The sequence below is a fragment of the Monomorium pharaonis genome, chromosome 8 (assembly GCF_013373865.1).
Source record: "Monomorium pharaonis isolate MP-MQ-018 chromosome 8, ASM1337386v2, whole genome shotgun sequence".
NCBI lineage: Eukaryota > Metazoa > Arthropoda > Insecta > Hymenoptera > Formicidae > Monomorium > Monomorium pharaonis.
Genome location: NC_050474.1, coordinates 23138203 through 23156918, shown reverse-complemented (window position 1 = coordinate 23156918; position 18716 = coordinate 23138203). Strand labels below are relative to the sequence as shown.

Genomic DNA, 18716 nt, shown 5'->3' with positions numbered 1-18716 from the left:
ACCATAAAAAGTATTATTGTACTTGTTACACAGAACTAGCAGCAGCCGCAGTCGACAGTGGATACGGAGTGATGTCGAGCTTCCGACCATCAAATAGTGCGAAGCTCTACGCCTCGCCAGAAGATATGAAGACTGTTGGATATCGCTCGCGTAGTCTACCGGCCAATCGTCCGCATTTGAGGAAATCCCAAAGTCTTCGCAGTACGCCATGCAGCACGACATTTAACTCCTCCGGCAGCCAGCAGGCATTGAATACCAATGTGAACAGTAACGGAAACGATAATAATTCAGTCAACAATCAGTACGCGCAACCGTTGAAGACTACTAGGAGCCACAGCACGGCTGGTATTCGCGAACGAAAGAAAAAGACTGTCGTGAGCACCAGCTCATCCGTCACAAATCTCTCGTCGATCGCGTCCGGTGCGAATGGAACTGGATCTACGCAATCCTCCACGGCACCACCGATACCCGAGCCGGATTATAGTTTATCGGAATCGGAGAACGACGAGGGCGAGGATGAAACGGACGAAGATGGTGAATCGGAGATTGCGAAAGAGCTGGAGAAGGCGGCGGCGCGAGAAAAGCTGGAGGCAACACGAGAGACGTCCGGCAACTCCAACACATCTGGCTCGAGTTCATCGGGCAGCGGTTCGCTACCACATTCCTTTAGCGTCGAAGAGATTCAGAAAGTGCGCACGCAGTTAAAGTCGTCCAAGAGTCATCCAAACGACTTTCTCTTGCAGCAAAAGCAGGAATCACTGGTCGAGGATGGCGACAACAGCTCGAGCGGCGTCAGCTCGGACCAAGATGTGCCAGTGGGCCCACCGATGGGCTTCGACGACACCGCTGTGCGAAATCTGGCCAATCAGGAGAGCAACCAACACTCGACATCGGCAGGCGCGGCTCTGCTGTCTAGCATCGGTCCAATCGAAAAAGAGAGCAATCAAACCAAACGACCAGGCTACGGCGGTAGTGGTTTACTGACCAGGCATGCAGTCAGCCTGGCGCAGCTACCGCCGCCGATCGAAGCCGATGCCGAAGAGCAGAACAATGATCTGTTCGTACCACCGCCGCCGGAATTCAATGCCGGTCCGTCTGCTGGTGGTCAAGATCAGGAAGTACTGGTGTTTGCACCGCCGCCACAGTTTTGCGATAACAAGGCGCAAACACAGCAACAACAGCAGCAAACCACCTCGCAAAATCGTGTCAAGATAATTGGCGCGATTCCCAAGGTCGTTGGAAACCAAGTGAAAGCGTCGGGTGGCCGTTTACCGTAAAGAAAAAACCACGAATCACAGCACGGATAATTTCCGTGTTACTTTCCGACGAAGCGTCGAGCGCAAGAAAAGAATTTTTAACACGTACATCGCGATTTCAAAGTCAATATATTTAGAGGCTTTCCGCCTTTTCGGTAGTGATCACCGCGCGACAAGCGCACTAAATTTAGGCTATATCGATCCGGTAAAAAACAGGATCGCGATGATCCGCGCAAGCGTATATAAAGCGCGGTCGCTTGGACGACTTTTTTCCAAGAGTAAATCGTATTCTAATCGAGCGTTTAGAAATCGTAGTATAACGAGGAGATAATCGAGCGCGTTTTTACCAAGTAAGTTTACGAGTGTGAGTGTACGTCCGATTGCACCACAATAGAAGATTGGTTTGTCGCACACGAGTGCACGATCGATCATAAGTTTATCCAGCGCCACCCTGTCCATGAGTGAGCCGACAGATCCGCAAACTGATTCACTGCGTCGTAGAAAAAACGCGGCCTAACGGCACACGAAGGAGCGAATATACACATATTTCGATGGGAGAAGACGAATCGCGCCAAGAGGCAGATAGAAAGGCAGAAAATACAAATATGCGTGTACGCGTGCGTGAGTTGTAACGCGTGAATGTGCATATCGGTTTGTTTTTCATATTTCTATCGAACTACGAGGTGTGTTTTAATACTTTTACACGACACGACCACGTAAACTCTTTGCTCCGAGAAATCACGGAACTGTCGAGACGACTTTTTGCAAGTCGCTTCTGAACCAATTTTACGCAAAACCATCACAAGTAGTCTCGCTCACTCTCGATTCCCCTTTACCGACGAAGTATCAACGACGATAACTTCAGTGATGCTGACGCGAAAATCACGTAACTGATTAGTTGTTAACGTCGAACAAGCGCGGTTTTTTCTTTTTTTAGTTTCTCTTGTGTCTAGACACTGCTCAAATGCCTAATCACAAAGTTCTACTCGCGAAGTCATTAGAGATTCTTCCTAGTTTATAATTGCAAATATTATTAATATTAGTATTATGAGTTTATTATTATTATATTATTAATAATTATATTGTTAGAGTATTGTTATTATAATTATAATTATATGGCGACTATTAACGCTCCACTAATGAGCCTCTCGAGAAAGCGTAGTCGCGTCACGAAAGAATGTGCAACACTACTTCGTTATAATGCATCGTCATTACCATTCTCAGCCTGTGTAAAATAAATCATATTCCTTCCATCCGCGTGAAAAGCTTCCTTGAGCCGGAAAATTTTTTGTTCGTACATTATCGTTGAACAAGTATGAGAATCAAAGTCGTGTAGTGTAGAGAAATCTCTCGTAAGCACGAAATTGAAGAAGCTTACTGATGATTAGATTGGATTCTCGAGCTCTTCGCACAAGCGCGGCCCATAATCTTGCAAATTAATTGCGAGTATGTACACACACACACACACATCTAATGATGTTCACCAGATGTACACGCTGTGCAGGATTGCGTTACATTCGCAGAATTATTCCGTAAACTCTCACGAATCAGCGGAAAACATACAGAATACATGACGCGGGTACATCACGACGACTCGTACATTGTAGCAAACAGAAAGATCGGCTGAGAGACGAGGCTTTATTTTTCTTTGCCGTGCATGTAGCACGTGCGGCGTTTCGTGCGGAGCGCGTGCACATCAGCTGCGTGGACCAGTTGATGCGCTAAGTGCACGCTCGCGGCCGAGATTATATACATACATACATACATACATACATACATACATATATATATATATATATATATATATATATATATATATATATATATAATTACGACATTCCTGCCAAAAGTAATATAATAGTCTTATATATCAAAATTTATGAAAGAGAGAGAGTGTGTGTGCGTGTGTGTGAGTGAAAGTTAACGTTGCGTAACAAGACGCCGCGTAAGAGGACACACTTTGTAATCTAGTTGTTCCCTCCACACATGTTCGTTCCCCTCGTTTCTCCTCTGCGTCGCTACGCACGATTGTTCGAGATCCCCGAAACTCACAGCGAAGAATGCGTTATCCTAAACGAGATGGGATTCGAGAATCGCCACTGTGTGCGCCCGCGGATTTAACTTTCTTGTTAAAACCTATCAATAAAGTATTTATATATGTATAGTATATGTGTATATACACACACACACACACACACACACACACACACGACGCGCAACACAGGGCTGTTCCCTAGACGTGACAAGGATTAATCGGTCGCGGAAAATTCGAAAGAAGCGCGATGTCTCGCGAACGTCATGGAAATACCGTTAAAATCACCGGTTCGCGTTATTGCCTTTCTTGACACAAGGACTAAAGCACACTGCAACGTGAAACTTCGCGATTTTTAACAGTTCTGTCGGATTAGTTAATTGCTTCTGGATTTAAAGCCCCGCACTGGGATTTAACTCTACGTCACCGATTAATTTTGCGCCTCGCGGGGAACGCAGCGTGTGCGATACAGAGTGTGTCGAAAAAATTTTTATTACTCATTCGCAGATTTTAATATTCGATGTTAAAGTCGCGATTGGTCAAACGTACATGAATGGGAACAGTCGAGATAATTGATTTTATACCATTCGTGTTCGAGTCGCTGAACGGTAGTCCAAATATTTATTACATCGGCTATGAAACTTTCGGTTTCAAGAAAAGATCGAACGCATATTTTACAGAAAAACAAAGAGATATATTTGCATTTTTCGAGACGCTTTGTACACCACGCTCAGAGATGTGAGAACGGCAAGTGCCAAGGAGAGCCATCGAGAGCCGTAGCTCGTACTACAACCGACTGAATTTTTGGACCTACTTTATTATCGTCTAGGATTCCTACGTTTAATCTCGCTCCTCTGCTCATCCTCTTCCTCCTATCCTCCGTCATTCTCCATATTTCAGTTATCACTATCATTATTATTATATCAAGCAATTACTATTAGTATTTTGTATTATAGGTATTGTATTGTAAATTGCAAAGTACGTGCAATGTTTCGACGATGAATAATAATCAATCATGTTCAACTAATCTGCTTGAGACCTTACTTTCATCTTTATCCTGGTACTCTGGAAAATATACTTACAGAGAGAAGACACAGCATCCAGACTTCGCCGCAACATCCAACATTATGCGATTCTGAAACTATTGTTAATAATACATTGCGATAACTTTCTATGTTTCGACAATATATTAAAATACCATTAATATTTCATTTCGAATTGAAATCATGTAAACAATATTTGTTTCGAGTTATTAGAAAATTTTTTCGTGATTATTGGAGCAATGATGAAGTTGCGAACTAAAGATTTAATAAATCGAAACAAGATAAATTAAAACAAAATATTATTTGACGTGGTTGAGAATTAGGAATCTGTCATTATTTTCGAGAAGATAAAAAAGATGGTACTGAAGTGAAAAAAACAACGAGAATACGATATCGCAACCGTGAAATTATTATTATTCTCTTACAATATCTATCTCTTTAATGTTCTGTTCTTGAGCTATAAACCGTCATTCGTGTTTGTACATGAAAGTATCCAAAAAAGACAAAGCACTGTTCGCTTGGATATTTCTCTCTTATTCGTCTCTCATTCGCTCGGATTTGGGAAAGAGCTCCCACGCGCGCGCTTCTCTCATAGCTATTACACCGAAATTTCTCTTTTTTTTTTCCACTCTCGTAGAACCACTATGTGGATTAATGAACACCGGCGGTGCTTTTAACAATCGGTCGATCCACACAATGAACGCAAGTTGTCTTTTCCTTTATTATTATTTGGCAGTGCGAAACAACCGTGCTCTTTCGTTCCCTCTATACAATTTGAGTCTTGTCGAATCTTGTCAGATGTGAGAAACGTTATATCAACCTCAACGAAGTGGCGAGAAATCGTGAGATCATTCGGTCCAAAAATTAGGACCGATATATTTTAAATGATTGATAGTCGCGCTTGATCCTCGCCGCTCCGTCCATAGCGTAGTGATATATCGTCTCCCTCTTCTCTTTTAAGAGAATCTGTAGGGCTCGCGAGATAAAAACAGAGCTAAAATTGTAAGTGGGCTCGCCAGTTTTCGTCGTTTTCCCGCGCGTATATATACTTCAAGTTTCTTTCTACACACTATAAACCATATTAGTTTAAACTATGCAATATATTTTCCTACTTTTATACAAGTACAAGCACTTCTCTAATCAAAGCCGCGCAATCTCGCGGAGCCGCGATCAATATCAGATCATTAACCGTTAAAGGGCTCTCAGCAAGCACAAAATAAAAATGTCGTAAAATACACTTTACATTATAGATTATAGAGAAACAAAAATGAATAGATTGATCGAATAACATATTGAATAAAGGCTGATTGTTCCAACTTCTTGGTGAACTTGTCGGATAAATATGTGTCTGTTCTTATTTATTTAAGAAAAAAAATGAAGATAGATACATGCTTGCCTGAGAAGTTTAGCAAGAAGTTGAAATAACCGCCTCCATAAGCAACAAAAATACACGGTGATTTTATTGAACTCTTTGGAATCGAGAAAGAAAGACGTACTTCTAATACTGATTAGACAAAATGAACGGTGTTTCGCTAACTGGGATTTAGGCGGCCCTCGTCGCGATCGCTTGAACTCTCATGTCACGCTTTTACATAGAATTTATAATAAATGCAAACACTATATCTGTAATAAGCTATACTTACATGCACATGTCTCGGGAGGATCTTTGTATATCGCGTCACATTCAATTATTTACATAACTCCCGAACCGCGACAAAGAAATCTGATCGAAAATGATATACATCTCGATCTCCAATATCCCGCCGCGACCGGTTCTCCCGATCCCGGTGTGCTGCTGCTTTTCCTTTATACATTTACAAGCCTTGTAACTTCTATCGACACGCTGCTACATCCACGTACAGTGACGATCGAGTCCGACGAAAACTGAAAAGCCACACAGAGCCCTCGCATACGTTTGTAACGTGTACATTCTCGTCTAGTTCCATCTTTCGTCAACACCGTGTGAGATCCTCAAGTTTGTGCATGTGCACATAGAAACAAAAAATTCTACTGTTAAGAAAAGTGATTTCTTAATTTATCTTTTCTTAAAGCAAGTTTCTTTAATCACCTTTAACAAAGAATATTGTCTCGATATTGTCTTATAAAATATTCGCACAAATTTTAGAAAAACTCATTAGCATTACAAAAAAGAATTCATACTCTTTTCAGTAATATAACAAAATTTTAGCGAAATCAAAATAATAAGCAAATTAAATTGTTATTTTTATTCAAGAGTAAACCTTTACTTATAAACGAAGAAAACTAAAATTGAGTAACTGCTTTTCTTAGCACTAGAATGATATTTTCCTGTGTGTGCTCGTAGAAATCTGCTCTCTCGGCTTTTTTAATACACTCCAGGAAATTCCACGCGAAAGTATCTATTGCATGTTCTTTCATTCGCTCGCATTAATTAACATTCGATGAATTACTTTAATGCAATAAATTTTTGTTTTTTCTGGATCTTGTTATCTTTACCAATTTTTTTTAATTTATGCAATTAAGCTTCTTAAATCCTTCGCATGGATTTAAGAAGTAAAATCTCTTATAAAAATGTAATACTAGACAGTATTAAATTGACCAGTAATTAATACTTTTTTTTAAGTATTAAAAGCACTGTTATTAATACTTTTAATACTCAAAATCAATAATTACTACTTACGCCAATATTACATTTTTATAAGGGTTCTCTGAAAACGAGATACTTCGCATATTATTACTAGATTCAGTGAAGTCTATAATTAAGTCGTGATTAAGTAGATAGAGGAGAATCTCACAGGCAAAATTTCTTTCGTATTTTATTCATGTGCGCTTTCTTCTAATTTATGCAAAAATATGACGCCCAGACTTCCCTGTACCTCTCCACATATTCTCGCATTTCTACCCTTTCATTCTTTTCTCTCATTCTTTTCCTTTTTTGCACCCATTACGTTTTGTTCTATATTAATTATAGCTAAATATTTCTTTCTCTCATTCACTCGCCGTTTCTTGCACGCACCGTTCAAAGGAAGTAAATCTATAGCGTATATATGCATGTATGTATGGGTGGGTATGTGTATGTGTTCCGCAAAGTTCTTTCCAAAAACGATAGAAAAAAAAGAATAAATGTCATATATTTCACTTTGTTATATTTTCTGCTCTCTTTTCCAACGTTAACATATACCTAAATTTAGAGAACACTTTATTTATTAAACATGTATTATTTAATATATTGCGCGGCATCGTATGGATTGATTCATATAAATTCTATTTAAAAAACACATAAAATATTGGTAAAAAAAGTACACCAGAAATCATAGAAATGGGATGATTTCCGATCAAATTTTGTGTACTAGAAAAACATATATAAATCATTTTATGCTATTTTATGCTAGACGCGTATCCTTTTCTTTAGTTCTCTTTCAGCCTTCCATCTCTTTATTATCATTATAAAAAATTCGATTTTGATTCTACGATAATTTAGAATTGTCAGCAGGCCAATACGAACGATGAGATGCTAGTTACGCATGTGTATGCCATGGCTAAGGCCACGTGTATCTTTCACATTTACAGGGAAAAAAATTGTTCAATTGTTGATTTCAACGTGCAAAAAAATACAGCCACCACGTCACAGCGTATAAATTTTTTTTAACTAAATGCAGTCGGTTCGTTTTTTTGGCTAATGACAATGAACGCAGGTGTAACTCTTATCCGTGATTAGTTACAACAATAACGCAGAATGCACGAGAGAATAATTAGATAATTTAATAACTCGCCAATTACACAATTTTATAAGAGCATCCTAAACATATTCGCAACTCAAGTAAACTTATCATAAATAGAATCGCTAAGGTACTATACCGAGCACGTCCGAAAAATTATCATGAAACTTGATTTCTTTATATTGTACCTTTTCATGATTTCCATGTATTGCTGATTCGCTCAAATTTAATTTTACATCACGAAAAGTAAATAATATAATTGGAAGGACCTTTGAAGAATACTCTTCTCTCTGTCGCTCTCACTCTTTACAATTTGTCACGGTTCTTCCATTCCACGAGATCAAGCGCGATCAAGTAACCGAAAGTTCTTTCTATCGTCTCATTTTTGCGCTAATGTATTACGAAAAATAAAAAGAAAAAAAATTCTTAATAACTAATAAAACCTCTGCTCAGTTCTCTTTTTTCTTTCTAATAAAAATTATAAAGTTAAATATTCGTTTATCAACTAAAGAGCCTTGAAGTTATCATAAATCTAATTGGCCGGTTATAAAGAAAGACATGTTTCGTGAAACGATTATTTGTGCTAAACGTGGCAGATAAGTTTTCATGTAAAAAATTGGTCCCCTGCCTAAATCTTGATTGACGATTGATTTTATATGAGCAGAGATTGTGTGATAGAAAATTAGCAAGACAAAAAGAGAGAAATAACAATCGGAAAAGCGAGATCGCACCACAAACGAACAAAAGTTAGGTAATGAATGTATGGATGATCGGGCCACAAAATGAAATATAAAATGACGACATTGAAAAGAATTAAAGAAAAAATTTCACTTCATTCGAAAATGACAAACGTTTAAAATGTAAAAAAAAACGTTACAAAAAAAGATATTCTTATCTTTCAAACATTTTTTAAGCAACATATCTTGAATTTTTGTATTACTTGTACATTTTGATATTATTCTAGCAATTTCTTTGCTTCTTAAATTTTATTTTTATATCTTGTCATGTTTCGGCCCGAAAACGGGATCACGAAAAATGCATGACGATTCCTCACATTGTATGATATTGAGGAATCGTTCTGATGAAACACAGAAGCGATTCGAAACACGGTTATAAACTTCCCGGCAAATTCATGATATCTTTTTTCATGTTCGTCCTGTTTTGTATGTCTGACTGGCAGTGCCTTATATCACATGTTCGATAAAATTTGGCAGTGCGCGATATCATGAGCGCTTCGAGAATATCGTCGGTCTTAAAAAAAAGTTTATAAATTAAATAATTAATTGCCTAAAGTTAAAAATAAATTATCTCTCCATTTAGATTGACATACCTTCAGGGCGCAAATAATGAATTATTTCCAAATCCACGGATGTTATCCGCAAATGCAAATTTAATTTACAATACAACTTTCAAATAAATTTATAATATATATTAACGAATCTTCTTTTTTTAAGAGCGGCGATCATGTACTCGAAAAATACAATCTGGGAACGGTGGCTGCGGCTAGGCCATTTGTGTATGTATGTATGTATGTATGTATGTATGTATGTATGTATCTATGCATGTATGTATGTAAATGTACGTATAAAGAGAAAAGAGTCGACGACGCGTTTCTTAGAAGCACGATATGAACGAATATATGCTCGTGTAATAGAGATACTACGTTAGAGGCGTGTCGTTAGAACGACTGGGCTGGCTGGCAGTGCGTGATTCCTGGCAGTGACGCGTTTACATTATCCGGTATCGATCTTTCGATTCTTTCAAAAAGAAGGAAGAATCCACCACCGTATATGCGTGCCGCCCTCGCGGGAACGCTGTGCTCGAAAATCAACGGATACAGAGAGATATAATTTTTTAGATAACTTTCGATACTCGCGGGTGGCTTGCCTCAGCGGCGACGAATAGCAAGCGACTACGAGTACAGGGTTCGTGTAATATGCCGTTTCGTTACGATATAATTTCAACTAAGTATTTACAACTCGCGGCTACACGACTTCGCGACGCGCGCCGTGCACGCCACGTGCACGGAACATTCCCTCACACACGGGCAGTTTGAGAAAAATTAATTGTTGTTCATTAAAATATCATATGCCGCGGAGTGGACGTGACAACGGCGCGTTATCGGAACGACCGCTTCTTATTACATGCATCTTCGCGCGTCAGCTAGAGATCTATTCGGTTATACACTTACAATCATACTTTATAATAATAGTAAGAATAATTAATTGATTAATTATGTCGTAGAGCTCTTAATTACAATTATATTGGCAGTGTTTCTTAGCTGGTGTGTAATGACGTTCCGTCTTTGTCTGTCTGTGTGTCTCATACAGTCTCCATTTTTTTCAGCCGCTCGATTCCTCATTCACATTCTATTTATTCATCCATTCGGACCATTCTCTCGTCAATTTCTCGATCAACTCTCGATATCGTTCAACATACACATACTCTTCTCCTTAATTTACATGAACTTCTATTCGTTACGCGCGCACACGTTGCTGCTCCGCGATCATCCACAAGAAGAACTCGTGGTCACAAATTTATTTGTTCTTTTACGACCACGATAAGCGCCACGTGTGTGAACTGCGAGAACAGCAACGCGGTGCACATTGCGTTCTTTGTTCACTCCCTTTAACATTCTTTACTTAACAAGTCCGTGGGAAATGTAACACAGCCTTTGTAATTTACCCCTTTTGAGGGTAACAGCTCATCGGTTGCGGTCGCGCAGCATGTTTAAGTTATTTCTATTTATCTTGGTACTCGATTAAATTTTGCGTGTTTTAAATGCAACGAGCATACGCCAACATGCTGCGCGAGACTCAGCAGAAAGATAAAATTAACGCGAAGTACACGAGAAATCGAACACGTCTCGGGCGCAGAAACGAGGCAAGCTCGCTGTGTGCGTTTCTTTGCAAAAGCTGGGCTCGGGCATACCTCAAGCTTTGAGAATCGCTTTTTTCCTTAATTTTGTTTTGTACATCGCTCTATTTCTACGAAAAACGGAGAGAAATAATTCTCGATAGAAATCTCGGTGGCATCCGTATCGTCCGATAAAATCTTTCAATTTCATGCCGAGCTTTTAAGCCTGGGAGACTGTCAACCCCATTCAGGGAAATAACGGCGAATTCAGAGCATTATCACTCAATCTCTCTTTCACACACGCGCGCGCGCGCACACATACACACACAGACACATATACACTTTCATTCGTACTCTCGCATCCTCACCTAAACCCTCTTTCCCCGATCTTCTCTCGTTCCTCGTACAAGTCTCGATACAAGTCTTCTGTGTCCGTTTCGCGTCATTCGTGATCCTCCTTTCCATGCTTTTTTCTTCTCATTCATTTTCGTGTCATCACATGACGACAGCCGACGCGAGTTTCTACCGAGTTGGTAAATCGAGGTAGACGCATCTTCTTCCCCTCTCCCCCAATCTTTTTCCTTTTCTCGAGGCATCGTCGGAGATCGCAAAGATACCATCAGTTCCCGGAAGTGCCAAGGGGCCGATGTTAGATATTAATTGAGTCGTAAGGCCACCAGAGTGATTATCTCCTTATAAATTGTTAACTACCGCTTAAATAATTTGTCTGTGCACTCCCTCTGTTTCCTTTGGCAAAACCAAATACGCAAAAGCTCTTTACTTCTGCTTTCTTTTTTTTTTTTCACTTTTTGTCTATCGTTACTACCGTTTTTACCGCGCGTCTGTCCCTGGGATCTTGATCGGCGGTAAAAGACGGGATAAAACATATTCCACGGTGAGGCACTTTCGAGGCCCAGACTTAGCGCTTCCGAAGCCGACGAGCGTCGAAATATGCGAGGTACTCATTGCAAGGATCCGCATAGAATTAGCGCGTTAGTAGGATGTATTCATCGATGAATAATGACGAAGATGTTCATTGCTGAGCAATGTTCTCATCCTTAAAACGGCGGACGGATGATTATTTCCCTATGCTCGTCTATCGAGTCCTTTGTTCGTATCGCCACTGTACTGCTCGATTCATCTTGAATTTATTTATCTCTCGCATGATTTCCTCTTCGACGTCGCGACGACTCTTATTTTCTAATCAATCTATAAGGATTGGTCGTTCATCTTTAGATTAGTTATCTCCTAAAGCGGTCTTCGTCTCTTTCGATACGTTCATGTCGTATTTCAGGTCGCATCGTCGCGGCCCTCGTCTTTACCGACCAGGAAGCGTTATATAGACCGTGTCGTGCTCAACAGCAGCACTCTGTTCTTTCTTCTCTGGTTCAGGTATCAGCACTCGTTAGGTCAATTCTAGTATCCGACCGACCAGCTGACGATTATCACGAATTTTTTACTGGCTTCCGGCGTTGCTTTGTTCGCACCGTCGGCGGTGTACAACCGCTTATCGCGGGATAGAGAGCCAAACTGACTTCTTCCGGGTTACTAGCGGCCGCTTTACGAATAGTTACGTGTTTCGTTTTTTGTACTTCGGATTCTAGTACCCATTCATCCGGTTCTCTGCAGAAAACACGCGAAAACAAATGAATTACAGGTCTTGAATATTATGCATAATTAAAGTTGAAGTTTATTTTTACACAGCAACTTACATATCTTGCGGATACCACCGCAGTAACACCTTCGTCTTTCCGTCCAATTCGACTCTCCTCGCTAAAACCTGGAGAGGAATTTTATTAAAGTAAATTTCTCAATAAATTTTATAAGACAAACTGTACGCTCGTAACTTACTTGACTAGTTAGTGCCATCGAGTTTCCTGGTGTTTCATCTAGTCGCCCTTGTGTCCTCGATGTCGCTAATTCCAGTAGCCTATGCTGGAGACCCTCCATTATTCCCGAATCAAAGTAATCAAAAAGTCTCGCTGTAAGAACATCGCATGATATTAGCAATACATATTAATTTTTACATTATCAATCTGTAAAATGTATCCGAAAGAAAAAAAAATCTATATCTCTAGCATGAAATAATGATGAAATGATACTCACCAGACCAAGGTTGCCGCCTGTATCTAAGCTTCTTGCCATTCCTTCTAACGAGCTTGCCACCGTTCTCACAACTACGTCTCCCGTTACTGTTGCTCGTTTCCGGCTGATTGAAATGACCATTCACGTGCCTCTCGAGGGCGGTCTGCAAACAAAAGCGGGTTAATGTCTGAATAATTTTCCAGACAAAAGTCGATGATATGCGAAGAAAACGTGTGCGTTACCTGAGAACTGAATCTGCAACCGCAACCGTCGACAATACATCGAAAGGGCTTGTTGCCACCGTGAGACAAAACGTGTCTTTCCAGCCATCGTCGGGAACATGAGGTCCTACCTTGCACCTTGCATCCTTGCCAATGACAGACGAAATTATCGCCGCCGGTTTGCGTATTAATGTGCGCAGCCTGTAAAAAATACAAATTGCATACGTAAAGCAAAAGCTCAATTTTACATTTAGAGTTGAATTTAGAAATAATAAGATTAAAGATTAAAAAATCTTTCGCATACCTGTAGATGTTCCAAAAGGCCACTCACAGACTCGAAGCTGGCTTCACACTTGTCCCAGCGACAGGTTCCGCTGTCAGTAGCTTGCGGTCTGTCCTTTTCAGGCGCTCGTGCCGGAAACCGGATAGTAGTAGGTGCAGAAAGAATAGGTGACGGTTTCGATTCGCTGCTTCGAGAGTCCTCTTCATCTTCGACGTCGTCTTCGTCGACTGGCGCCGATTGACCATCCTCGTCCTTACTGTCCTCTTTTGACGGTGAAGATAGCCTCGAAATAGGGGAATCATGACCGCTTTGCGATCTTAACGCACCCAAGATACCTCCACAGCTGGTTGTAAGATTGTTGTTTTCGTTTATGTGTGGCTTCGCTAAGATTGCCTTAAAGTCCAGCGACTCGCTTAATAACGACGAGGCGGCAGTAGCGGGCGGGGAGCTGCCCTTGGTCGAATTAATACTCGCGTCCGAAGTTAATCTGTTCCAACAATTGTTAAAAAATGTTAATTAATAATAGGAAGTAACCTTTACTTACCAGATTCCAGTTATTCCGGCTACGAATGAAGATTACATGTTGGATAAATTAATATCCGAGCCACACGGAGTCTTAGAAGATTTGTAAAGACGTTTTTAAGATATCTTTAAATGAAGTCAGAAAGACGCCTAAAGACCTTTAGACATACCTGTTGCATGGACAACTTTTTTTTAATATGCGTGTATCTAATAGCAAATGACTAGTTAGTCTACACAGGAAAAAAAATTACTCTTAAATTGAAACTTATGTATTCAAATTAACGCAATTATTGTTTCATATATAAGCAATAATATAAAATCTTCTAAGAATGATTGTATAATCTTAAATTCCAATCATATTAGAACTTTATTTCGATATTATAATACTCATAAAGAACACAATATACTTACTTTGATTATACTTACTAATAATATCTTCTTTCGATATTATAAGTGACACATGTACACTGAGAAGAAAAGTTGTTAATTTGATTAAAATTTTCAATTTGATTGAATTTATTCAAATATTTATATATTTCAATCAAATATATAAATATTTCAATTAAAATTTAAGTATTTCATGTATTTAAGTTAAATACATAAATACTTGAACTAAAGAAATTTAATCAAGTTAAAAAATTTAGTTAAGTTAATAATATTTTTTCTCAATGTGTAGTTAAATAACATTTGTATAAATAAATATAAATTGTTCACAGTTTTTGATAGAATCAGTGAAACATTATTAATCTTAAATTTATTAATCAATTGATATTTTAATTTTTAAAACAAGAAGAAATTGTTGTAAATAAATACTCTTAATAATTTAATTTATTTATATAAACAGCTCTTTCTAAAAATAATATATTAAATAGAAAAAATCTAATTTTTTAAAATAATAATTTTTGCTTCAAAACTACTATTATTTTCTATTCAATATCTTTTTACTTTATTTAAGAAAATTATTCTTTAATAATGAGAATATATTTTGTTAGTGGAACAACATAAAATTTCTTCATGCAAGGAAATTATATCCGTTTAATTCTCCATAATCTTATTTCAAAATTTATGTGTCGAGAATAAATATATTATCAAAATAAGAATTTCTTTTTTCTATGTATTGACTAGTTAATCTATTAGCGCCTTTGCATTAAGATTTGCTGCAAATCCAAAACCAAATATTTACCTAAGGGATGAGATCTTGGGTAGATTTTTCAGTACATCGTTCGAGATTGGCAGACTTGGCAGCGTCTTCGGCAGTTTCTTGTCTATCTTACCGTTGGCCCTTGGCACGATGACCAGTGGTACCTTTTTCGCGATCGTCGATGACGACGTCAGCGTTTTCATTTCCCAGGGCTCATTGGTCATAGTATTGCGATTTGTGTTGGACGATACGGTGCCCAAATATTTAGCAAGGCCGCCTTTGTTCCTCTGCACCATGGGTGGCCTCCGAAATTCCGATGAATTCTTTGCTACCAGCACCATTTCGTTCGTTTTCTTCGTCTATCAAGATAAATAAATATGACAATAAAATATCAGTACTATTTATTTAATTTTTTTAAATACACTAGAGGTCAATATGATCCCAACGAAGTTTGTCTCTAACTTAGAGTGTCAAAACAGCCTCGATGCGACATCTGTTATTAATTAAAGATTTTTACTTTATTATCGAACAGTACGCTCCGAAGCGTCAACGTTTCACTTTTTTCTAACTACGTACAATAATTTTCTCTTTTCCAGACTATCAGACATTTTCTGATACGTAGGATCGATCGATAGGACGAGTGCAGTTTCCGCGAATTAATATCAACCTATTGGAAAAGACCTATGCAGTTTTGTTAAAAAAGGCTAATTCAATATCCGATAAACGCGTGCTCGCCGATAAGATGAGCCTGTATCTGAAGTGTTCGCGCGAAGTAAAGCCGGTTGATATCTTGAACTTCCGTTACGGCGTTGGTTTTTATCTCCAAGAAGCACTTTCTTTCGCCACTTTTCCTTCAATTTAGTTGACTTCTATGAATCGTAGATCAAATATCGCTAAACAAACAATGAGCTTATGATACAATTAATTTTATATATTTCTACAAGCCTCGAATTAAAATTTTGGTCGTACTAAATAAACAAATAACTTTCTATAGTCACATTTGAAACTAGAATCCCTGAAAAGTAGTCTCATACAACTCTCTTAAGATTTGAGATCTGTCGGTGCCTTCGTGTTCGAGTGTGTTTATCTGCGATATCAACCATGAGTCATACAAAGTCAACGTTATAGGACCACATTTCTTTCAAAACACAAAGAAAGTATAAGAAATAGATTTGGTACCTGTGGCACAATTGAAACTCTTTTTTTACGAAAAGATCTTTCCAAATTTAGCCGAAGTATTTGGTTCCTGAGGCATTTCATTTATCATCACATGAGCTACTTATAGTATTTCACATGAAGTTCTAGTAGTTCTTCTCGATACATTTATTACTCATCTCTATCTGGAGTGAATACCAACCTTCGGCTGTTGTGGCTTAATCTGCGTCTTAAAGTACTCCGTGATCTTGCCCTGTAATTCGTGGTGGTGTTGGCCGCCCGTGGTCTTTCCGTTCGCCTTGACGGCCCCCCTGGAGGTGGGATCGGCGGCGCCGGAGCGCGGAAGGGCGCCAGCCTCGGGCTCTCCTCTCAGCCTTTTGTACGCGGTGGTGGAACAGGCGGTCGCCGCCAACGGCGGGGTCCAGGGCCACTGGGGCCTGGTACCGAGTTGCGTTGACGGCGCCAGCTTGGGCAGAGACGGCAGCGGACTGGCGGACGTGCCGCGGATCGCTACACCCTCGTCGCTGCTGGTGCTGCACGGCGAGCCCGGCTCTGTGATATCGCTTGTGCCGCTGCTGCTGCATTCTCCGCAAGACACCGCAACGCCACTGCAATAGAAGAAGAGATGATAGTTTAGTATACTGTAATAGATATAATCCTTGGGCTAGTAAGTTTTGCTCGAAAAAATTTTCCCAAATTTTCATTTATTTTATCATTATTATTACACAGTAGTAGTTTATTATTATTAAAATAATATATCTTTATCGCATTATTATTTTAACGAGGAATTTCCTAACTGATAGATAAAAATGCGGGATATCTTCTAAACAAGCCAGGAATTAAAATTAATATCTAGCAATCAATATCTACCGAGATATCTTTTCTAACTATACTAGTCTACATTTAAATTGTATCTATATGTGTTTCTTATATTTGCTGTCAGATATGAAATATGTTCCAACTACTGGTAGCTCGTAACAAGACGTCGTTATGCTACACGATTCGATAATGCGGCAAAAATTCTCTTGACGCGACACCACCTACTGCGTTTATCGCAGCTCAACACAAGGTATCTCGTTACGATTGTGTTCAAGCGCCCGATCATTATGTCGGCAGAAATTCCGTGTATGTTATTTCGTGCAACACCCCGTTACAAAACGGTGGTACAATTTATCCGAATGAGGATGGCTCATCCAGCCACTTCATCGTCCACCGCCACGCTTCAGTCTCGCGCCCTTTTTTCCCCTCTAGGTCCGAGCGGGACGAGTCCGGTGATCGGTCGATCGCTCTTGGGGCAGAAGCAAACAGCTTTCGTGGCGATTGCGGAGTGCCACCGAAGGGAACCGGTTGGAGACAAGCAGCAGCGGCGGCGGCAGCGGCCGCAAGGAAATTGCAAGCTTACCGAGTAATGACGTTACCACCAACGCAAACCTAATTACAGGCCCAGACATTGCCAATCGACCTGGCCCCGTCATCGTCGCCGTTTCTACGGGGGAGGGGGGGGGAGGTTTCTAGTATCGTGACCTGTTTTGGTAATTTACAAGTAAATCGAGATGCGGGAGACACAAGTGAGGAAAAGCGGTGTCTTCGGGAAATTCATCAAATTTTTTAACAGGAATTTAATTTTGGCGAGAGTTATCGCCTTATCGTGTGTATTAAACTGACGCAGAAACTTATTAATTATTAAAAGTTTTAACTTTTTTAAAAAATTTTGTTTCTACAGAATAAATATATCGTTTTGTCCATTAAAACAAGGAATTGCTTAAGGACAAACTGAGACGTTAGGTTTCCGCAAGGTTTTCACTTTGTCATCCCAAAAATCTATAGTTTTTGTTAGATTTACAGTTCCACTATAGTTCTACGTGATTCCACAAAAAAATTCTGTGTATACCTGAGTTACTGTCGAAAATGTTTTTACTTCCATTACTGTCAATAAATCTTATTAATATTTGTAGAGCTGTGTAGTGTTAGAAATGGTAATGCCTCAGATTGAAAAAACCGAGACAGGATTTGTATTGGTAAAGACTAACTCGCATTTACGAAACATCACGATTCTTTGATTTATGCTAGATTTGCCATATCGAATCCATTCAATGCAAGTAGCAGACAAAGTACAAATACACAATTTAAGTGTATTCAAATAATAAAGTTTTTGTCCCGCAGTTTTCCGCATTATTGCAGCTTTTCGGAAAAAAAACGCGCTAAAAACTATCGAGCATGTATCTTTTCCCGCATTCAAAAACAGGCCAGTTTTGTCCCGTGCAAAAAGTACGCAGCCATTTAGTCGCCGTATCAGCAGCCATAAATTATCCGGTCGGTTGTAAAGCGTCCGAAAACGAGGAAAAAACGATTCTTTGCCGTTGTTCTCTCGCACTTGCCGGATAAGGTTTGCCGACCGATTGTTGATCTTCCTCTCTCGACTGG

The 18716-nt window shown here is 39.4% G+C and overlaps 2 protein-coding genes across 10 annotated transcripts in view; one reads left to right on the top strand and one right to left on the bottom strand.

Annotated features, from left to right (window-relative positions):
• LOC105835954 (protein shank) overlaps nt 1-2509 on the top strand; it is a 116401-nt gene extending 113892 nt beyond the window's left edge. For all 9 annotated transcript variants that reach the window (XM_012679640.3, XM_012679639.3, XM_012679642.3 and 6 more), the window contains one exon: nt 34-2509. In XM_012679640.3, the coding sequence (XP_012535094.1) occupies nt 34-1277 (1244 nt within the window). In that variant the 3' untranslated portion in view covers nt 1278-2509. The remainder of the gene's footprint in view (nt 1-33) is intronic.
• Nucleotides 2510-4717: 2208 nt separating this feature from the next.
• LOC105834168 overlaps nt 4718-18716 on the bottom strand; it is an 88774-nt gene continuing 74775 nt past the window's right edge. Inside the window, exons 2-9 of the mRNA XM_012676451.3 lie at nt 16495-16900; nt 15180-15496; nt 13496-13961; nt 13213-13392; nt 12992-13133; nt 12737-12867; nt 12598-12665; nt 4718-12508 (exon numbers count right to left, since the gene is read on the bottom strand). Of these exons, the coding sequence (XP_012531905.2) occupies nt 12331-12508; nt 12598-12665; nt 12737-12867; nt 12992-13133; nt 13213-13392; nt 13496-13961; nt 15180-15496; nt 16495-16900 (1888 nt within the window). The 3' untranslated portion in view covers nt 4718-12330. The remainder of the gene's footprint in view (nt 12509-12597; nt 12666-12736; nt 12868-12991; nt 13134-13212; nt 13393-13495; nt 13962-15179; nt 15497-16494; nt 16901-18716) is intronic.